Here is a 24,558-nt window from a genome sequence, read left to right on the forward strand (position 1 = left end):
GCTTCTGAGGACTTGGTGTGTTGTTGTTAGGATCAAAGCTTGAAAATGATGAAGTATATCCACCACTTTGAGTTGTAGTGCTAGCATTTGGACTTGAAGAACCATCAGCACTAAAAGCAGTACTAATCTTTGGACTTTGACTGGGAGTAGCCTCAAACTTGTTCCCTCGGTAATACAGACTAACATCTTGTTTAGCATTTCGATTTGTCATGATTGCTGTTTTCTGAATATCCAATTCCTGCTCTTCAATTTTCTGAATGAACTGTGCCAAGTTCATACTCTCGGACTTCCTCATCAGTTTCACAATCATCAAATAAGTTCCCCACTTCTGTTGGGGTAAAGCCTCAGCTAGCTTATCGACCCACTCATCATCCTCTTTCTTAATGTCCAATCTACCCATTTCCAATACCAGATGGCAGTATCTATCAATGGTCTGCTTTGTTGTTTCATGATCAAATGCTGTAAACATATCAAACAATTTCTTCAATAAAGCCTTTTTGTTTTTGATCATATCTGCACTCCCTCTGAATTTCTGAATCAAAGCTTCCCAAATTGATCTAGCTGTACCATTATGTTGAAGTAAAACAAAAATATCTTCTTTAACTGCTTGCTGAAGAATGCTGATCATCATCTTTTCACTTGTGTATTTCAACTTGTCAGCTTCTGAAAAATCATTAAAACCCTTTTCAAGCCCACGTTCATTCTTTGGTCTCTCGTAATCTTTCAGCAATGTACACCATGCTTCAAATTTGTATGCCTGAACCCAGTTCTCAAATCGACTTTTCCATCCTTGAAAATCCTCAATGTACATCAGCTTCGGTGGTTTCTGATGAGTTCCCGTCTCATTCTCACTGTACAATGTTTCAGCAGCAGTCACAGGAGCAACCGGTGTAGCGAATGCATTGTTGAATTCCTCAGCCATGTTTCAATAATCAGGTGATACTTCGGGAAACACCAATTTCAATTTCAAATGAAATCAGAGTTGATCACTTTCAAGCGGAATCTGATTCTGTTTGCAGATTCAAGCGAAATAAGATGTTTGGAGCGGAATCACATGTGTCTTTCAAGCGGAATACCAAATGAAGCAATTTGGAGCGGAATTAGCAGACTTTTCGAGCGGAATCAGATGACTTTTTCAAGTGGAAACTCAAACTCGAGCGGAATCACAGGTTTTTGAAGCGGAATCAACACTTGTTCGTTCGAGCGGAATCACTTCGATGTCCCATTTCTGCCATTTTTAAGTTGAATTTGGTTCTGATTCTTTCAAGGCTTTGTTGATATGTAATTTTACACAGTTTGTGAGAATTTGATCCGATTTTAACAGTGAAAACTTGTTCAAATGAAGAAAGAAGGTGTAGAAGTGAGAAAATGTAATGGAAACAAGCTGATATATGCAGAACTCCTCCTCCTGAGCTCTGATACCACTTGTAGGATCGATCTGTGACCCAAACGAGTCGTTTGGAAGAGTACTTAGGCTATTCGAAAGGAGAAAATAGACGTATAGACTCGAAACAGCTTGAATATCACTTTAACCTTCTTGTATATTGAATTAACAACGATTACAGTCACAAGAAATACCGACAGCACTTCAGTACAAGTTCCTGATTCCCCACCAAATGACATGATCACTAGCCTATTTATAGAGTTTCTGATTCCCCACGAAAGTGCAATGTTCATTTCGTGGGAAATCAACATTTTGTCATTTCGTGGGAAATCAACATTTGGTCATTTCGTGGGAAATCAACACTAAAACTCTATTTTCCTGAACTACGTGACTCGATCTAACATATCTAGTGTAAGACTCGATACAAGACAAAATCGACACATGTATGCACTAACACTAAAAAGCGAAGCTCTGCCTCGATGTAAGTATAATATGTGACAACTGTCAAAATTCCAGGTATCCGTACAATTATTAAACAGTAATTATGACTTAATGACTGTTCGGATTTACATTTAATGACTTAAATTGCTTTCTGACTATTGCTATAATACATACATATGCATCACATATTGCAAATGACATACCATTATTGCATGCAAACTGTGTTGATTCAAATGATGCACGAAACACGGTTAGCACAGTTATCAGATATATCAGAAAAATGCTGACGGAGTTCAGTACATAGACAGACATGGTATTGAGACACAGAATGAGCCAGAAACCAAGAGTTACACTAGTATAATGTGTAGGAAAGTAAGGATCATAAAATTGCCTTCCTAGTGATAGTTTAAGTGCCGGAAAGTGCCTAAAACTCACTCAAATTGCTGAATTCAGCAAAAATCAGCATTTAAACACTTTAATGTCATGCAGAAATATGGTTAAATGGTCCAAAATACTTCCCTAAGTGTCAGGAATCAAAACTGTCACAAAAGCTAACATAAAGCTCACTAAACTGCATAGTTTAGCACCTTAACGAACCGGTAACCAATCGAAAAACCGGACACTACCCAAAATACCAAATTTCACTAGAAGCATTGTTTTAACATTACCAAGCTAGTTATAGTCCCCGAACATCATAACACACCATATAACATCTAGTAACTAGTTAACCTAACTAAACACTTGATTTTCAACTAACATAACTAACTAATAGTTACAACCTACACTAGCCCCCCCCCACCTATTCTCTGCCAACATAGTGGCCCCACATGTGATTTTATTTGCTTAATATATTAGATTATGTTTCAACTTTTAAAACATAAAAACCAATAGTTAAACATGTGTGATGGATTATAAGTAAAACCAAAGAACTTAACCTCATTCATTCTCTAAACAAACAAACACTTGAAGCTCTCTCCCTCTCCCTCTTCACCTCTCGGCCGAACACACACCACACACCATCACCTGCATCTTTCAATTTCCATCCATTCCATATATACTCAAGGGTGTAAGAAGGTGTATAAGGAAGCTAGGAACTCTTGGAAGCTAAAGGACCTCTCATACAAGCTTTTATCCACCTCTTCTTCATCTTGTGATCATCCCTAGCCTTGAGCTAGTAGTAAGATCATTCTACATCTTATTTTACATCTTATTTTGTTGGTTAAAAGACGATACAAGTTGATAATCTTGAAGAACACTATGAATCTTAAACAAGAAACTTAAACATAAGACTAAAATCATGAGAATACATATTGTTTAAGTGTTGTTATGCTATTTGATTGTTGATTGCTCATGTTATTGATGTAAATCATCATGTGATCCTGCTAGATAGTGATTAAAGACATAATCTAGCAAGATGAGAGGATGATTATGTTAAGATCAAAGTAATCATCCATATGTAAATCATGAACTTGAAGTGTAAATTGTTTTTCTTGTAAAATGATGATCAAAGTGAATGTAAAATCTTGTAAATCTATGATTTTAAGAATGATTTTTCAAGAAACCAAGGTAGAAATACAAGATTTACCTAAGCTTGGTTCTTAAAGGAATTAACCACATTTTTAGTGGTTAAACAAGTGTAGAAATATATATGTAACAAGAAAAACTCAAGAAGAAACATTTTTAGAAAAATGATTTACAAGTTGTAAACATCTAACTTCTTTAAAAATGATGTTTTTAAATAAACAACCACACTTTAAAGGGTAACTAAGCTTACTAAACACACTAGTAAATTACTTCAAATTTTTGTAAATTTTCAAGTTCATGAAGTAGTAATTTATGCTTGATTTTGGCAAATTGGTAAGTATTGATTGGTTTATTGTTGATTTTGGTGATTTATAAAAGAAAATGATATGCTTTGAAAGCATGGAAACTTCCAATTTTAGGAGAAACTATGGCAAAAATTTTCTAAAAATTAAACACTTAGAAAAATATTTTTAAACAAATATTTACAAGTATATTTTAAACAATGAATTTTCATATAAAGTTTGCCATAATTTTAGTTACAAAAATTATGAATATTGGAGGTTGATTTTTGTAAATAAAAGTGACTAAATATGTATTTAGGAAAATATATATTTAGATGTCACCATGTGTGTGATTATTTGTATATTATGTGTATTAGTTATATTATTTTAGGACTTGAAATAATATAACTCGCCAAAATAACAAGAAAATTACAATCCAAAATACTACCAAAATTCCAAGAAATAAATATACAAATTATACCCAAAATATTGGAGAAACCGAATAAGGAATATAACTCACATAAATATTCCAGAAATAAATTCATAAGTATATTTTGGTAATTAGTATTTTGGACACCTAGAGAACAAAAAATATGATTTTTACAATTATTACAAAAATATATCATATTTTTTACAAGAAGAAAATATATTATTTTTGGTTAAATAAAATATATATTTTCTTGAAACTATTAGAATATATTATTTATGGGAGAAAATATATATTTTCTTGGATAAACATGAAGTATATTACTTTTGGGTGAAAATGGACTTATATATATATATATATATATATATATATATATATATATATATATATATATATATAGGGGAAGGTTCAAATGAAAACCACTAGTTATTGTGAAAACTCGAAAACTAATTAAAAAAAGCCAAAAAAACATATAAAATTTTATTTTATTATTATTTTTTTTTTTTGCAAACCAAATTTCGTAGGTTTTTTATATAAAAAAATTCAAAAAAAAAATTTGTGTAGTGCACATGTGTAATACTACACATGTGTATGTGTACTACACATGTGTATTATTACACATGTGCACTACACAAATTATTTTTTTTTTAAAGTTTTTTTATATATAAAAACCAGCGATTTTTATAAAAAAATTGAAAAAAAAAATAATTTTTGTGTGTTTTTTAGGCTTTTTTTAATTAGTTTTTGAGTTTTCACAATAAAAGTGGTTTTCATTTGAACCATCCCCTATATATATATATATATAGGGAGAGGATCATGAGAAAACTAGATATAAATGAGAAAACTAGAAAACTAACTAAAATCCACTAAAAAGGAGGGGGGAGACTTTTAATGAAGGAGAGGGAACTTTTAATGAAGGAGGGGTAAAATTGGAAAAAAAAAATATATAACTTTTCAAAAATTTCCCATTTCTCCATACTTTATCATTTTAAAACAAAAATGGCACCATAAGATCACAAATTTTCTTATCTTTCATTCAAGTATATTCGAGCATATTTTTTATGACATAAAAAAAGATTTATGGTGTTGTCTTGTTTTCAACACTATTATTATAGTAGTGCACATGTCCAATATAACATGTACTACAATTGCATTACATGCTTAAAATTAGCTTTTTTTGATTCTAGTTTAGCTTTTAGGGTTAGTTTTTTTGGAGGTTTAGGATTAGGATTAGGTTTTTGGGTGTGGAGGGGGGTGGGTGGGGGGGTTAGGTTTTTTTCGGGTTTATGTTTAGGGTTTAGTTTTAGGTTTTCGGGAGGGTGGGGGTGGGGGGGTTTAGGTTTTTGGGGGTGGGGGGGTTAGGTTTTTGGGGGGTGTCGGTGGGGGGTGGGTTAAGTGGTTTAGGCTTTCCGTATTAGTGCACATGTGCAGTACAACAATTTTTTTTTTTTTTTGAAATTTTTTTTTCATACATAAAAAGTAGCGATTTTTCTTTAAAAAATTGTAAAAAAAAAATTGGGATTTTTTTAGGTTTTTTTAGTTAGTTTTTTGGTTTTCTCATTTAAACTAGTTTTCTCATGATCCATCCCCTATATATATATATATATATATATATATATATATATATATATATATACCAAGTTAGACTTGAAAATATATTATTTTTGAGATTTATATGAAAGTATAAATATTTTTGCCAAGGGAAAAATTATAAATAATTTTTCTATGAAATATTTCTTAAAATATATATTTTGGGAATATATATTGATGTATTTTTATTAGAAATATTATTCCGAAAAAGTTAATACAAAAATTAAGTATAAGATACTTAATAGACACAATAAAATACGTATTCTCGTACGTATAAATATACACCGGAATACGACCTCGATACTTGGCAAAAATATACAAGTATTAGAATACGAGTATGAATACACCCATCCTTGGGAAGTTATATATGTACAAATACATAAATGTGACAAGTTAAAATATATTATTTTAACTAATATTCCAAAAATTTAATAAATATAATTTAAGTTAAAATATTTATTATTTTAACAAATAATTATATAACTTGGAATAATATTGAAGACACATGAACTGTAACTCAAAGACACTAATTAATACCAAGTCAAGGCACGACCCGCTCGTCTAATAGACTGTAGTACGTTGTAGGTAGTCATGCACGCGAGTAGCAGCTTTGGGTTACATTCGGATACGAAGAACGCAAGATTGTGAGTTCATGTCCCCCTTTTCTTTTAACTGTTTTCGGTTTTATAACTTCAGGGGTGAAGTACATGTTTACAAATTGTTTACAAATGATTACAAAGGTATGGTTAGCTAAGGAATGAATTGTTAGATCATGTGAATGGGTAGGCGCACACTTAAGACCATTAATCCACGTACATGGACCGAGGGACATGAGTGATAGATCTATTTGGGTGTAGCGAGCCCACACCCGTGAGGACCGGGATTCGGCCCATGAGGTGACTATGTCTTACAGCCGGAGGCCCAGTACAAAATCTGCTAGGTTTGAGCCTTCCTACGCCGTTGCACACATGTTAATGACCTTGCAAACCATTAATTGATTTGTTTTCCTTGTTTGCTTTCATACCGGATTTACAAAACATACATACTTACAGTGTTTCCAAAGTTTTATTTGTGCACACATACAAATCCATGAACTCGCTCAACTTTTGTTGATGTTTTCAAACTACATATTTTTTCAGGAAATTAAAAGTGGATCTGGCGGGCGTTTGGAAGTTTCAAGTGATGTTGGAAATAAAAGATGTCATCCGGTGTCTAAGGGTTTGGATTGTGTATCTTATCCTCGATAATATACATAGTTCAAAGCCTAGTTTTTATTAGTGTCTTTTGTCTAGTCCTTATGGAACTCTAAAACAATTTGAATGGTTTGTAACTTGGATTTGAAGTCTGTGTTTGGATTTTAAGACAATGTTGTTGTGATGTTTTAAACTTAATCTATGGATGAACATCTTTGTTTTATCATATAGTTGTTTGTTATGGTTGAATGCAATGATATTAAGCAAGTCACACATAACCACGCTTCCGCAAAAGTCAGGGTGTGACAGTTTGGTATCAGAGCTTCGATTGTAGCGAACTAGGATTCTTTCTCGAGTCTAGACTACAATCATTAGGGCTCTCACGAAAATATTTTTAGAACATGTTTTCATTGCATTCACGAAACGCCCAGATCCAGGGAATAAACGTTTTTACAAAAGGAAAGACAAGAAACACGATTGCAAGGTCACATTTGTGGTTTAGTCTGGGATAGACTAGGAAGGGTAATGTGAATACATGATTGAGTGATAACTATCTTGATTGCATACTAAGTGTTAGTGGTTAATATATGTGCACATGTCGTGATTGTTATGTTACAGGCATCATGTCTTCTTCAGAGAGTGGGTTATCAGACATTGATGATCCTATGGTCATCGTCTCAGATGATGAGATTGCACCTGAGCCTGAGATACCACTACTAGAAAAGTGGTCATTTTGCTACGGAAATTTCCTACGCAAAAAAATGTGTCGCAAATTTTGACACATTTACTACGCATTTCCTACGGAAAATAGACCTTATTTTTTTGGCCAATTTGCGACACATTAGTGACAAAAATACTAATTCTAAGTATTGTGTAGGAAATGCGTAGCAAGTACTTGCTACGCATTTAGCGACGCAATAGTGACAAAAACAAAAAATATATCGCCAAAAACCTTTTCTTTTTTCATTTTATTTATTACAAATTCGTCAGAAATGCGTAGTAAACAGGTAGTCAGAAATTTGTCATAAACTATGAAAAAATATAAAAATTAAATTTCGTGACAATTATGTAGCAAAAATTAAAAATTAACTTCCGTTAAATGGGTAGGAAAATGCGTAGAAAATGTGTAGCAATTTGTGACAACCCTTTTCTGTCAGAAATGGGTAGGAAAATGCGTAGAAAATGCGTAAGAAACCAGTTTCCTACGAGTGGTTTTCCTACATATGCATTTTGTCACAAATTCGTAGAAAATCACGAGTTGTGACGCATTTCCTATGGAAAATGGTGTCAGAAAATTTAATTTTTCTAGTAGTGTACTTACGTCAGACACTGAGAGTGACCCTGACATGCTATCAAATGACGAGGACGACTTTCAGCTATTCACGCTGCCCGACTTTGGCGATGATTTACCGCTTGCTGATGGTATTCCAGACAAGGATCCTTTTCTCATTCCTGTTCCAGTCCATGATCATCTCATCATTGGACATCCTGATGGTGATCATATCGTAGCTCCGATCCTCGATCATGTTCCTCTCGTGGTCATTCCGCCCGAGGATTGGCCTTTCTACGATCTGTTTGATGATAATGATGATTTGTTTGTTGCTGGTCCTCCTGTTGATGCCCAGGGTGATGGAGAGATAGATGAGGATGTTGTTGCTATCCCACCTCCTGAGATTCATGTCATTGAGTTATCCTCTGATTCTAGTTTGCACTCTGTCTCAGATTCCTTTGACTCTGTGACGTCTTCAGCTTTACAGGCGGTCGGATTACTGCGATACGCTACCGATTCTGACGATGATATGGCTATGCCTGCTGCACCATCTCTTCCACACGACCATGAGCTTGATCCTGAGCTAGATTTTGTTCCTCTTGATCTGTCTGATGTTGCACCTGCTGATCCTGAGCCGATACCTGATCCTGACCCTATTCCTTTTGGTTTACCAGACATTGCACCCCTTATACCTGACCCAGTTCCTGCACCAGTTGACCCTCCTGTTGTTGAGCCACTTATTCCTCCACCGCACCCGCTGATGTTGCTCCTCTCCCTCCTGTAGAGTCCGATGTCCATCGTGTTGATTTACCTATCGTTTTCTTACAGGACATCCCTGCACCCTGTCCAGGGGAAGGTACTTCTGGTCAGCACCCGCGTAACGATCCTTTTGCTCCAGCAGCTTTTCCTCCGACCTCACAGGCTGCACCGTTTGCTCCTTTCACTTCTTCACCCCTTGGTGAGCCATTCCGATGGTTCCCACCATATTCTATGCCAATTTCGGATCCCTACCATCCCTCTCATTTTGTTGGCTATACACGGGATGAGTTGCTTTTATCACTTCGGCTTCAGTTTGAGATTATGAGTCGTAGAGTTTTGGAGCTTAAGCTGACTCCGCGTCCCCTACCGTGTCCTTGTCAGCCTGCTTTTGTTCCCCCTCGTTCGTCACCATCTCCTTTTGCTCATCCACCTGCTCCTCTTACTCCTTTTCCAGAGTTTGATGCTCGATTCCTTACTGTCGAGCAGCAGATCAGTTACTTGCTTCTTCATGTGTGCAAGCTCGAGGAGGAGCTCGCACATGGTCTCGGTTTGCTTTTCCTCCCTCCTCCTCCCCCGCCATCAGTACAGTAGGTTTTTGGTTTTTTGTAGATTGCATTACTTTTGGTGAGAGCACTCTGGCGGTTGGGAGGACCGTGCACTATCCCCCCCCCCCTTTTGGTGAGAGCACCACTATTGAGCCGAGATTGTGAAGCCTTTTGGAGACCACCTTTTGACTATATGACTTTTGTATATTGATAGACTTATTGGACAAGGGTAGTGTAACCATGTGTCCCTTTTGATGTGATACACTTGTAAACAATGTAACTGTGGTCGATGATTAATGAAAGCTCAATCGTCATGTTCTCACTAAACACATTGTTGGATTACTTGCTTATGTTGTGATTGTGTTGTTACATGATTGTTTGCTATGATAAATGCTATTATATATACATACTATATATTATTTAACAAATAAGACCTGACCTATACAATCTTCTTCTTATAAGATGCCTCCTCGAAAGAACACTCAGTTGCCCACAACCGAGGTAGAATTATAGGAACGCATTTCACAGGCAATCGCACAACATGAGGCCCTTCGCTCCGAACACAGCGGAGGCACCTCAGGGAATAACCCACCTAACGGCTGTACTTACAAGCAGTTTCTGGACTGCAAAATATGAATTGAGAAAAGAAAAGCTTTACGCTAAATTTTCAAAATATGAATTTTGGTTACAAGAAGTGCAATTTCTTGGACATCTAGTTAATCATGAAGGAATTCATGTGGATCCCACAAAAATCAAGGCGATTACTAAATGAAAGGTCCCTGAATCACCAACGGAAGTAAGAAGTTTTCTTGGACTTGCAAGATATTATAGACGGTTTATCCGAGGTTTTTCTAGAATAGCTATTCCTTTAACAAAACTGACCTGCAAATCAGTTAAGTTTGAATGGGGACCAAAACAAGAAGAAGCTTTTAGAATTCTTAAGCAAAAGTTAACCAACGCACCCATACTCGAATTACCAGAAGGAACTGAAGAGTTTATAGTCTATTGTGATACGTCTAAGTTAGATTATGGATGTGCGTTGATGCAACGTCAAATGGTTATAGCCTATGCCTCTAGACAACTTAAGAATCATGAAAAGAATTATACGACCCATGATCTAGAATTAGGAGCCATAATTTTTGCCCTTAAGATTTGGAGACACTATCTTTATGGTACCAAGTTTACTATTTTCATCGATCATAAGAGTCTAAGATATGTTTTTGGGCAAAAGGAATTAAATATGCGATAGAGACGCTGGATGGAAATTCTCAGTGATTATGATTGTGATATCCGGTATCATGCAGGAAAGGCTAATGTAGTAGCCGATGCTTTAAGTCGAAAGTATCAGGAAAAGCCAAGGAGAGTACGTTCTCTCAAATTAAATCTACAGATAGATTTAAATGAGCAAATTAGAAAAATACAGGAATCAGTAATCAAGAACGATACTGAAAAATTAAAAGGAATGATTAAGGAATTAGAACAAGGAACAGATGGAATTTGGAGATTCCATAAGAAAAGAATCTGGATACCCAAACAAGGAAACCTACACCACCGAATTTTAGAAGAAGCCCATAAGTCTAAGTATACGATACATCCTGGTAATGATAAAATGTATCGAGACTTAAGAAAGAATTTTTGATGGAGAGGTATGAAAAAGGATATAGCAACCTATGTTGCTAAATGTCTAACCTATTTACATGTTAAAGCCGAACACCAGAAACCCTCAGGTTTATTGCAGCAACTCGAAATGCTGATGTGCAAATGGGAATTGATAACAATGGACTTTGTTACTAAATTACCCAAGACACGAAAAGGTAATGATACAATATGGGTGATTGTAGACAGGTTAACCAAATCTGCTCATTTCTTACCGATGAAGAAAACTTTCAGTATGGAACAATTAGCCAAGTTATATGTAAATGAAATAGTTTCATTATGTGAAATTCCTTTATCTATTGTTTCTGATAGAGATAGCCGTTTACTACTCATTTTTGGACTAGTTTCCAAAAAGCAATGGGAACCAAGTTAAATCTAAGCACTGCTTATCATCCTCAAACGGACGGACAAAGCGAAGGGACAATTCAGACAATGGAGGATATGCTTAGAGCTTATGTAATTGATTTCGGCGAAAACTGGGAAGATCATTTACCATTAATAGAATTTTCCTACAATAACAGCCATCACACTAGTATCAATGCTGCACCATTTGAAGCACTTTATGGGCGAAAGTGTCGAACTCCAGTCTGTTGGGTACAAATTGGAGAAAAACAACTGTCTGGACTAGAAATAGTACAAGAAACAACGGACAAGATTATTCAAGTCAAGGAAAGACTAAAAGCAGCACGCGATCGCCAAAAGAGTTATGCTGATAACAGGCGAAAACCGTTGGAATTTCAAGTAGGAGATAAGGTATTATTAAAAGTTTCTCCATGGAAAGGAGTGGTTAGATTCATAAAGAAGGGGAAGCTAAGCCCCAGGTATGTTGGACCTTTTGAGATTATTAAAAGAATAGGACCAGTAGCTTACCAGCTACAACTACCAGAGGAAATGGCAGGAATACATGACGTATTTCATTTATGTAATCTCAAAAAGTGCTTAGCAGATGAATCATTAGTGGTACCTCTTAAGGATATAGAGGTAAATGAGAGATTTAAGTTTATGGAGAAACCCCTGCAGATTGAAGATAGGAAGACCAACAATCTCAAACACAAGAGATTAGTTTTGGTCAAAGTGAAATGGGATTCCAAGAGAGGACCAGAGTACACTTGGGAGATCGAGTCGGAGATGCAAAGGAAATATCCACACGTGTTCCAGTAGACCTCGAGGACGAGATCTAAAACAAGGTGGGGAGGATATAACAACTCTCCTGACACCTTTAAAATACTCCAATACGTCCTAAAATACACCCCGTATATGAAAAATAAGCCTAAAATACCTTTATTCTTATAAAAATCAATTAAAAACAAAAATATGGGTTCCTCGCGGGGCGCGACCCATATCTTTGGGTATGTCGCGGGTCGCGACAAGGTGGCACTAGGCGAGCCCTCGTGACGCCACGTGTCCGATACGTGTTGGGTCTAGGGGGTTGAGTCGACGAAGCTAGGGCCTACCCTAGTTCTCTCGCGGGCCATGAGAGATATAGAAGCGGCCGTCGCGGGTCGCGAGCCGACCATCGATCAGATCTATAAAAAGGGGTCGAGAGCTTCAGTTTCAGTCACTCAATTCATTTCTTTTCTCTCAGTCCCCATAATAGTTAAACGTTGCTCGATATTATACCCCTAAAAAGCGAAGCTCTGCCTCGTTGTAAGTATTATAACCCCCAGTTACGTATTAGTTACTTTGCCCGATTGATCTAGAGCTCTGTAACACATGTAAATTGGGTTATCTTACTGACACGTGTGCATTGTTTGATTTAATAGATTATAACCAGGAAATCACCAGGAAGCAGTAGTATTATCTAAAATAGAAAAGTGAGTCATCCCTTTTTTTTTTGTAAACCTTTTTGTGAGTACGTCTTATTTTTGTAAACTGTTTTTACAAAACCTCAATTGTTTTAATGTATAATTATCAGTGATTGAGTCTATGTATTCTACAATTACTGTCGATATGTTGGGATTTTGTATACATTACTTGTTACTACACTATGAGTAGTAGCATGACCATAAGTCAGGATTGACAGTACCGTGGGTGGTAAATTAGTAGATAAAAACATTGTAATCGCTCTCAATACTATAAAGATATAGAATCTTCTTTTAATTAAACTGGGATGCATTCGCTAGTATTTCTTCCTGATAAAACTTTTTAAAATGCGTTTCAGGTAACAAAATGTGAAAGCCAAATAGAAGCCAGCTGGAGAGCACTGAAGGCTTGGAAAAGTGGCTATAAAAGTTACCTAAATAAGAAAGAAGTTTTATTTCAATAAATCAGGGTTTATCCCTATAAACATGTTGTAATGGAAACCTAGGTTTTTCCCATGTATTTGTTATTTATAAAAGTATGGTGTTTTAACTCTGATAAACTATTTCCTAACTACGGTCCTGATGTAAATTCCGGCTGCCAAATTAATAAACACCGATACCACTGATACTGTCCTCGCTGCCGCCCGCTCCCGGGGTAAGGATCGGGGGTTGCGACACATTGTTTCGAGTCGCAATCACCAAAGTCCACTGTTCATCATCATCATCATCTGATTTCGAGTTGAGCTTTCATCTTTGATTTGGGGAAGAAGATGGCTTTTGTTATGATATATAATAATTTTTTTCTTTTATATGTATTTTTAAAGAATAAGGTGAAATGACAATTTTACCCTCATGTGCATTGCACTTGACCAGATTTAACAGAAAAATCTAACTGGGTTAGGGCTAAAGGACAAAACGTGTATGATTTAAAAACATAAAGTACAAAACTCGTTAATTTTAAACATAAAGGACATCGCCTGAAAATGGGTATAAAGATAAAGGACAATCCTTGAAATTCACTCCATTTTGTTTTTACCTTTTATTTTTGAGTTTTTATTTTGTATTTGGTATTGAATTTTAGTGATTGTCGGTTATTGTTACACCCGAGCTTTTATGTGTGAAATCTTCAAAAAAAAGGTTTGAAATTTTTTGTCGGTTTTTTTTTTTTTTTTTGTGATCTCTGATGGGTTTGTTTCTTTATGTCTTCCTAGATTGATTTTGTGGTGCTGAATATGCTGGGAGGTATGGAATCCAACCATGGAATGGATTCAAGGCTAGGTCAGTCACACTTGTGGTTCACAAATTCTAGCACGACAGCTTTCAACCTCAAAAAAAAGAGGAACAGAGTAAGAAGTCTTCAATTCTGCAGTTGCTTACACTAACTCAGTTAAACAATGCCGCAATCAAGTCTTCAATCCTTTAAGAAATTTGTGAAATTGTGGGGGTATCCTGTTTATTGGATCTGATGCATGTGTTGTTGTTGATGATAGTGGTTTTCACTGTATGGTGTTGGGTGTTTCCAGATTCCTTTTTATGCTTTTGCTTTATTAGACTTTGTGCATTTGATAATTGTAATTTTGGTTACAGGTTTTGAACCGATGGTGGTACGAGATGTATCGGCTTATGCTTTTGCTTATCATATCCAGCTTTTAAACAAGTGGTTGACATTTTGTTCTTTGTATCAGGTTTGATTTAGAATTTTGGATTTTCTTATTTCTTATGTTGTTGAAGGCTATGCTAAAAAGTCTTACTGTCAAATATTAAAATTCTATCCAAAGTTGTTTCTTCTTTAAGCTCTGCTACTTTTTTAGGCTTATGTATAGACAAAGATTTGCTATCGTTGCGAATTGTGTTGGTCAGTTGGATAATATGAAATCCATTGTTGTAATAGTGGTGGCAAGACTCAAGGTTAAACACCATATGTGGCATTCTGTTGCTCAGATGTAGGTGTATTGGTTTTTTGTTTGTTTGCCTTTTGGTTAAGGTCACTGAGCGTCTTTCTTTATTGTCACTTTGAGGCCACCGAGCGTCTTTATTGTCAGTAAACTCTAATGAGTTATTATTTCTGCCCTTCACGGAGGGATATTGAGAGAAACTCAAATGCTAGACAAAACACAAATACAAACGCTCCACCACCACTCCGCCAGACTAAACTGACCGTTACATGCCAGCACCAGCACTCACCGCGTTTGTTCAGAAGATCATTTGAGGCAACTCTTGATAGGAGTCGTCTCAACCTTTTCACACAATGCGTCCTGGCCATGTTTCTTCCTTTCAATTTACACCAATATATATTGGGTTAAAAATTTTAAAAACGAATTCAACTTAGAGCATGTTTGGCTAAGCTTTTCCAACCAACTTATTGACTTAATCAAAAAGCCAATAAAGAGTTTTAGTGTTTGGCAAATGCAAAAGTCCTTTTCAAAATGACTTTTTGAGAAGGAAAAAAAGTTATCAAAAAGTCATTTTTTAAAAAGTTAGAATGTTGTGACTTTTTGAACTAACTTATTGACTTATTAGCTTTTAGTCATTTTACATCAATAAGCTAAGTCAAACACTTTTTAAAACACAACTTATTGACTTATTGGCTTTTCCCACCCCATAAGTTAATCTAAACACTTTTTTTAAAAACTCCTTTTCAAAAAGTTATAAGTTAATAAGACTTTTAACTTAAATAAGCTTAGCCAAACATGCCCTTAAAATCGCCAAACCAAAAACCATACAAAGAAAAAGCGGTCAGGAAGTGGGAGCGAATTCGAACCTTATTTCACAGCCGACAAAGAAGTGAGTGAGCTTGGTTCTAACATCCAACCAAACACTAATGGAAGAAGAAGAGCACACTAATTCAACCAATCAAACCGATGCCGATCATATTCTAACTCCGATTCATAACACCGATTCAACCCATCAACACAACAACGGTAACCAAATTCCTACTCAAAATCAGGTAATCGTACCACCAATTCTAGGTCTTGATGACACATTTACATATGATATTCATAACGCCCCCGACTCCGATTCACTGCTATGCGAAATACTTTCTAGATTGCCTCTTAAATCAGTTTTTAGGTTCAAATGTGTTTCCAAACACTGGCTAAACCTCATCTCTCAACGTTCGTTTTCCCGGTTTTGTATCTCACGTATGTTAACGGCCAGCACAGCATCTTCGTCGCTGCCTTTCAGAATCTTGTATAGGTACATTTACGAGTCGGATATTCAACATGTTCTTGATCGGTTCGGTCCCGAAAGTTACAATTCATCTGGACTTTTGCTGTTCAGGGAACAAGAAAAAGCTGTCAGGTTTAAAGTTTTAGCTGTGAGTAATGGCTTGATTTTGTGTTGTTCATTGGGTCTTCAGGTTTACTACGTTTGTGATCCGGTGAGTCGGCACTGGGTTAGCTTGGGTAGAAGAGCGCGTACTTTCTTTCTGGAAGGTTTTGTGAGTAGGGTTAATGAGAATAATGATGTTACTAGCTATAAAATTGTGAGAGTAGAAATGCGCAAGTCGTCATTGAATTATCTCAATTTAGATATGTATTCGTCTGAAACGGGGAAATGGGTTGAGCATAGTTTACTTTGTCCTAATCCGATTACACACGTGAAGCGTGGTGGAGGTCCTATAAGCTTTAATGGGATTCTTCATTGGTTTGTTTATAACCATGGTATGGTTGCTTTTGATCCTTATGAGGATCTGAAATCTAAATCTTGTCGACTTATCTCGTTTCCAGCTGACAGGGATGTTCAAAGTGAGGTTATGCATGACGGGCTTTATCGTTTATGTGACGGGTGTCTAGGAAAGCTTCGTTTTTTTGAAGTGGCGCCTGATCCCTATTCGTGTTATTGTTTTAGTATGTGGGATATGAAAGATTATGAGAAAGGAGAATGGTGTTCTGAATTTAAGGTGACCCGTAGTGATCTTTCGTCTTCTGATCCTGAATTGAAGAGCTGGTTAGGGAAAGCTACTTTTCTCCCATTATCTTTCCATCCGTTTGATCTGGATATCGTTTATCTGAGATGTGTGGAGCTTGCTTGTGTGGTGTCATATAGTATTCAGAACAGAAGGCTAGATGTTGCCTGTCAACCTACTGGCGTTGTTGACGACCTGTCATGGCGTGTGGTGGTGCCATTTGTGATTACAAGATGGCCAACATCAGTTCCTATTCCTCCTGTTCCAAAGAAGAAGGTTGTTACGCCAAAAGACGAAACCCCAACGGGAAGGTTAGCTTTTGTATTTTAAGCAAATTTATAGTTATTTTAGGTTGCATGTCACAAATCATGAGATTAAGGTTTACAAAATGGATAATAGGATCCATAGGCCACTGTTTGAGATAAGATTTCAAAGGCAAAAAATATACAGACTTTTTTTTTTATCAAAATCACATTTTTTTTTGTTGAAAAAATGGATCAAATAGGTGAAATTTGAAAGATTAAGGTTCTGATCACAATTTGACATGACGATGTCGACCAGTGGCTGGGTGACGACAGGATCGTGTCAGCTAGAATGCTTGTAACATTTTCAAAGCAGTGCAACTTGCTAGTAAAATGGCTTTACGAGTAAAGCCTTGATGTGTTAGGGTACATAATCAAGATACATTTTGAAATGATTTGGTAAAAGTGTCTGTTACTAAACTCATTAGTGAAAACTAAAACTGACGTTTTATAATGTATTTCAGGTAGTTGTTGAAGGAAAACTAGTCGGGAAGGAAAAGTCAGGGTTTAGAGACTTATGTTAACGTGAAGATTTATTTCTATAAAATATTTGTTAAACTTTGTAATGTATTGTCCAAGACTATCTTATGTTTTACTTTTAAGGATTGTATTTATATGGTTTCCCAGTTTTTTTTAAAACTAAATTCGCTTTTTAAGTTATAATTATGAAATCTTAAAGCATTGTTCATACACCTTTTGACATATGGATCTCGGGGATATTTTTTTATGTGATAGATATCATAATAGGGAAAAGTGAATATGTTGTTGTTAGACATCTAATTTAGATGCGAAATCAATCAAAACTATATCATTCCATAGGCTTTACAATGGAACTTATCATAATTAACTAATTTATATATAAAAAAAGTGATGTTATGTTAGTTTGTTTCATTTATGTTTGGTCAATTATGTTCATTTGTGTTCGTTTGTGTTTGTTCAATTAGGTTCATTTGTGATCATTTATGTTTGTTATATCATGTTCATTTAAGTTTGTTTCTTTATGTTCGTTTAGGTTTTAAAAGAACGAACATAAACGAACGTAAGCATGCCCATTTTTCTTAATGAACGAACTTGAACAAAAAGATTTGTTCAATTATATGTTCGCGTTGGTGTTTGTGTTTGGTTAAAGTTAAATAAACGAATACGAATATGCCTTTGTTCAAGTTTGTACGGTTCATTCACAGGTGTAGTGTGGATTGTGTTGAATAACTAAAAAGAGAAATTTTAACTACATTACATCTTGACAAGAGTGTAATTATTAATGATTTAACTAAATAGAAGGGGGTAAATATTAAAAAAAAATAGGTGGTCGGTTGCATTGGTGGACCCCATCTTCCCTTCCCCCTTCTCACCTGTTATTCCCCTCGTGCCCCCACCTTTGGCGCTCCTTAATGGAGGATCAGCGGTGTTTGGTGTCCCTCTTTGTTAATTTGGCATAGGGCGTTAGACCATTACACGTGGTCTTATTTTATGTTCTTCTAATATTACATGAGCGGTTAGAGTATTCACATCCCTTTTATTATCTCCAACTCTATAGTTTAACTAAAAATCACTATTCTTTCAATAATGAATTTTAACAATCCCAACTATTTGCCATTGGCTAGCAACAGTCCCAACTACAAAAATAACCACTAATGGTCCCACTTTTTCACCTATTGTCCACCAACGGACCTTTTCTAACTAAGATTCAACCTAGTTAGTTTCTTGGTGACGTGGAACAAATCTTTGTTATTTTATGAAGTGGCAGTTTATATGGCACTCTCATCACCACCTCATCTCCACCGACCACCACCACCCACCATCACCACTCACCACTACCACTTCCACTTCACCTCTACCACCACCACCACCGCCATCACCACCCGCTAACACCCACCTCCACCTCACCACCACCATTAACCACCACCTCACCTACACCTCGACCACCACCATTCGCCATCACCCATAACACCTGCAACCCGACACTATTTTAGACGGGGTGATGGTGTCGGGTTGCAAGGGTTGTGGGTCGTGGGTAGTGGTGAATGGTGGCGGTGGTGGTGGTGGAGGTGGGTGGTGCTCATGGCTGATGGCGGTGTTGGTGGGTGGTGGTGGTGGTGGTCACGAGAGTGTCCACGTCACCAAAAAAAACTAAATGGGTTAGACCTCAGTCAGAAAGGTCCGTTGGTGGACAATAGGTTAAAAGTGGGACCATCAGTGGTTATTTTTGTAGTTGGGATTGTTGTCGGCACACGTTCGAATTCTCATACATATATCTCTATATTATTTTCTTTATTATTGTTTTCTCTTTTTTTTGAGAAAAGTGACCGGATAGTCCTTGTGGTTTGCCCCGTTTTCACCTATAGTCCCTACACTTCTAAAATTACAGCTATAATCCCTAACTTTTGCACATTCGTTCTCGAATAGCCTCTGAAGCGGATAGGGGTTAGTTTTCTCAGTTAAATTGGTGTGAAATGACTATAATACCTTCACTAATAAAAAATTATTAAATCACGGGGCCCACCTTTTACCCACCCCCTTTCCCTCTTTCTCGTTGGTTACGTGCAACCACAATACACAACACCATCACCGTCGCCTCCAACCACCTAATCATCACTCCACTACCTACAAACCATCACCTCCACCCTGCACCGCCTACAACCACTGCCTCCACCGCCTCCACCCTCCATCGTTGTAACATCCCGAAAACGGGTTTGGTAATCAAACCACATTAATACTAAAAGACGGGTAAAGTACCGTAAGTGGTAAAAGTAACCCGATAAATAAAAAAAAAAACTAAGATTTAAATGAATAAGCCTAATATTAAATAAAAGTGGAACAAATCCTTTTGAGGAAAATAAAGTGGATAAAGGGCCTGAATTAACGGGGCTTCAAATAAACCTAGTCATAAACTTCCCCGAACCCACTAAGTTAACTAGGGATGCTTAACCCGGTTAATAAGAGGGGATATGGATTAGAAATACGTAGGTTGTAACCTACTTAATAATTAACCAAACATGAGGGACCAAAGTTAGATAATTGGAAAAGTCTATTTATTAAAAACAAAATAAAACACACACACACACTAAGTGTGTGCGTGTTCTAGATCGACCAGGAGAGCTCCATGGGGGATCAAACCCAAAAACTCAACAAAATCTTCAAATTGGAGGACCAATCGAAGGCCAAATTCGAAATTGAATACAATAAACGATCACCAAGTCAAGGGGATCGTAAGGTATGTCGAATTTCTAACATTCATGAAGTTGTGAAAATTTGTTAACTTTGCATGATGCGATCTATATATGAATCGTAGAGGTTAAGGCTGAATTTGAGATGTATGATTGCTTAGGAACAAGCCCTAAATGAAGATTTAGAATAAATCGCTATGATTTAGGTGTTTGGTTGAATTACCACACCTAGCTAAGTGGGTTTTAGATAATATGATGAAGTTAAGGTTAAATTTGTGCTTAGAATTATCATATTGAATAATGAAATCAAGATACTTGAACAAATTGTAAGTTTGAGTAATTGTTCATACATGACTTGAAAAGGGGTTTTTGTATGATATGAAGAAGTTGATATTAAATTCATGTTACAGATGTAAGAAATCATATTACATGCTAGTTGTGTGCAAAAACTTAAATTGTTAAGAGTTCGGATGAAAATGTCTAAGTGAGTTCAATGAACCAAATGTGCATTTGAATATGTCAATAGGAACTTTGACTTCTAAAAAGTCAAAATGACTAAAGATATGATCGAATGATAAATTCGACATAAAACCCGTAGGATGGAATAGTCATAAATGATTATGACTAATCTAACCGTCTTACGATTTGTGATGATGATAGTTTGACTCTAGACAAGTTAGATGAAGGCTTAGGAAAGAAGCGGGTCAAACGGATCGAGTGCGCAGAAAAATAGCATAACCGGATACAAGGTAAGTACAACTTACACCTTTTCGTAGAATACGTGTTTATTCTATAAGTATGAATACAATAAAGATAATATTCGAAATATGGTTTCCGACGCGAAAAGACACGGGTCGGAAATAATATAAATGATAGAATCCATGTTTAATGGTAAAAGGGGTGAAACGGTAAATTAGTCATGAAAAGACTAAGATAAAAAATGGGTTTTCGAACGGCAACTTATAACTAAGCCTAAACGAATGAAAAAAAGGGGGTTTAAGAGACATAGCTAAATCGGTGAGAAATCTGAATTGAGTTATTTAATGAAATGGTAATTAAATACCATTCCAATATAAGCACAAAATGTTTAGTCGTTTGGCATAAACGGGTCAAATGGTAATGTAGATACCATTTGACAAATAATGACTAATAAGTGCTGTTGAGTCTTATGCGCACAGGATAAAACTGTTGTGATTTAGCGGTGCTATGAATTAGCATATTATGGACGCAAGGTATTAAAACGGGTCAATATGTTGATCTGAGCCAGGTACGCATATTTTGTATTGTAGTTAGAAGCGATTTTGGTCAACTATTAGCAAAAGTCCTTCGTCGCAAAATGAAAGACTAAAATTGGCCAAAAAGCCCTTGAGGGGTAAATAGGGCAAACAACCTTTAAGAGTTGTTTAGAGATAAGCATTTTGTTAAATTGAGTCCTACGGATACGTATAAAAATTGGAGATAGGATGTAAACTAAAAGAAGCGTGATTTAAAGCTTGAAAATGTTAAATACCCTTAACGGGTTAAAACAAGTGTATATGCAAAACGGGTTAAGATTGCATAAGAAACCCGTAAATTGAACCTTGAAAATTAGTAAACTGATATAACATGATGTCCATGGTATTTTTATGGTAATAAACAAGTTTGTTGGATAAAATCAAGAACGGGTCAAAAAGTGTCATAATTGAATTTCAAGCCGAGAGCTTGAAATCTAAAATTTTGCGAAATGCAGATGCCGGGTTTTTATTCCATGACATGGAGAACTTAATTACAAACGCGTGGGAAAAAGAATTGTGAAAAAATGGATTTGTAAAATGAAATTTATGCATGTTTTAATGCATAACAAGTTGAGTTAGTTGAGCAGGGATTATACAACATCAAACAAACAAACTTTCTGGAAAAACAAGGCTGTCGCGCTACGCGACGGCGAAGCCAACTAAGCGTCGTGTGACGCGACGAGGGTCGCGGCCCGCGTAGGCATCTCCCCTACTCGGTCGCGCCCCGCGGGAGCTGATATCGCTGGCAAATTGTGTTATGTTAATTATTTGACCCATATGATTTGTTTAACCATGTTATTTAACTACTAAAGCTAACTTTTAGGTTGGTTTTGGTCATAGGTATATGTCAAGGGATTCCCGGATGAAGATCAAGCTAATCGAAGAACCGAACACACGAGATTAAAGCTTCCGCACGGCCTTACGTCGTAACTTTTAAACGACGAACTCAATTACATTATGTTGTAAAAGTTTTAAACTATAAAAGTTTTTAATAAACCCGTATTTTTATATGTGATGTGTATATGTTAATACATATTAATTGTCATTATTTTTACAAATATCGTTAAATAATATTGAGGGCGTTACAAGTTGGTAATCAGAGCTCATGGTTAAAGAGTAAAGTGTGTTAGGTTCGAGGCTTGATCGCAAATCCGGTAAGTACATGTATATTAAGGGTTTAGTATGATTGAAGTATTGTAAACAACACATAGGGTTATCGTGTAATACACGTTACCCCAAGTAAATGACTAATATAGTTAACGAAATTATGTGTGTTGACACGTATAGCAGAAAACCTCGTATTGTAATACGGGCGTTTATCGAATGTCGACATTACTAATCTTTATAAATGTTTAATTGAAGGACACTCGCATTTAAAGATGGCGAGAATCTAACAAATTGTGGATATGATGGAGAAACGGTCCGAGTATGACAAGCAGAACATGCTCGCCAAGGACAAAAACCACGTAACAATCGTGAACAAGGCTAATGGCAAAGAAAGCCCGTTAGGGCAAGCATTACCAGGTGCACGCCTTTAAATTTAATCGCACAAGTAGTAATATGCAACAAACACGTAGGAAATGATGGTTGCATATATGTGATAAAACTTGGAAAACCTGAATAGAATATCTATTCAGGATGATGTTCCCAAGAAAAGTTTAATAGAAATATATGTTATTCACGATGATGAATAACAAAGGAATAATATGATTAGTTCATATGGAAACTTGGACGGGGGGTAATTATCCAAGTGGAAAACTCTCAATATAATGTTATTAAGAAAAGTAGTGTCGCATTAACGAATGTGATTATATAATAAGTTCGATAGAGAGGAAAACATTTTTATGTTCGAATGTAAAACTAGTAAAACTAGTGATTGTTGTTTAGCAATTAAGTAAAGTTTTACTAAATGAAATCAGGGATATGAAATAAATAGAGGCATTACTTACATAGTGCGTGATGTGAAAACTATGAAAAGGTCATGTGTGTCATGTGTCAATCGCTTACTCTGGCCAAGTAAGTAGTGGCATATGATACCATGAACTTCTTGTAGTGGACGCATTTATGTCCAATGTAGTAAGGATGGGGTGAATGGGACGAATTAAAACGGTACCCAAATGAATCTAACAAGTAAGATGTTTGATAGTAAACGTAAACGTAAGTCGGATGACGGGAGCGTATTACGCTAGAATAACGAGCCCGAGAGAAGGGAAAAAGATCAAAGTAAATGAAAATACAGACCGACTAATAGGAATGCTAAGGTATAGGGATAAAAGTTTGACTGTCACAAGTAATGAAATTCATACGGACAAGGCAAACGAATTAAATAAAGAATAAAGGACTTGATTAAATAAAAGCGATGGGTTTCGCTAAGATGACCAAATAAAATTAAAAAGAAGTTTTAATACATACCGGGACAGTTGCTTTGAAAGTGACTTCAGCAAAATACCCGATAGATGGGTGGGATTTTGAGCAGTTGTGTAAACCAAGAGACAGGAACGCGGACTGGAAAGTCAAAACGACAAGATTTTGCAAACATAAATTTTGAAAATTTCGTTCAACTATTCCAAAGTTGAGCGGGTAGAATAAAGAATGAAGTTTGACACTCATAAGTGAGGAAATTTCATACGAACGGGTCAAACAAGTTAAATAGAGAATAACGCTTACTAATGTAAGTAAGCCGAACCGAATAAAGAAAAACGCGAAATATTAATAAACCTATGCAAAGGGGTATGGGCGTTAAAAACATTAAGATAAAAGAACCCGGGTAATGGGTTGTAAAGGAAGTATAAGTATGAACCGGGAAACAGTAAGCATAGAATAAACTGACATGTAAATGACGTAAGAAGTCATAAAGTCGGAGGATTAGTCCAAAAGTAAACGAATGAAGCCTTAGACTACGGTTAAGGTCAACTAAAATTCGAAAACAAAAATAAATGATTCCAAACATAACCAGGGATGTTTTGACGCCATATATGCACATATATGTACATTTGAATTAAGACATGAATAAAAGATGATCTACGGGATCATCAC

At 36.1% G+C, this 24,558-nt stretch overlaps 1 protein-coding gene across 1 annotated transcript; it reads left to right on the forward strand.

Annotated features, from left to right (window-relative positions):
- Positions 1 to 14,112: 14,112 nt before the first annotated feature.
- LOC110911167 (putative F-box/kelch-repeat protein At4g22430) lies at positions 14,113 to 17,771 on the forward strand. The gene is made up of 3 exons (XM_022155761.2): positions 14,113 to 14,218; positions 14,460 to 17,090; positions 17,546 to 17,771. The coding sequence occupies exons 2-3, from the start codon at positions 15,694 to 15,696 to the stop codon at positions 17,547 to 17,549; spliced, it is 1,401 nt and encodes a 466-aa protein (XP_022011453.1). The 5' UTR covers positions 14,113 to 14,218; positions 14,460 to 15,693; the 3' UTR covers positions 17,550 to 17,771.
- The last annotated feature ends 6,787 nt before the right edge of the window (positions 17,772 to 24,558 follow it).

Source organism: Helianthus annuus, chromosome 15 (genome assembly GCF_002127325.2).
Source record: "Helianthus annuus cultivar XRQ/B chromosome 15, HanXRQr2.0-SUNRISE, whole genome shotgun sequence".
Taxonomy (NCBI): domain Eukaryota; kingdom Viridiplantae; phylum Streptophyta; class Magnoliopsida; order Asterales; family Asteraceae; genus Helianthus; species Helianthus annuus.

Excerpts from the sequence above, each read along its gene's own strand:
- LOC110911167 (XM_022155761.2), top strand. The coding sequence starts at position 15,694 with ATGGAAGAAGAAGAGCACACTAATTCAACCAATCAAACCGATGCCGAT.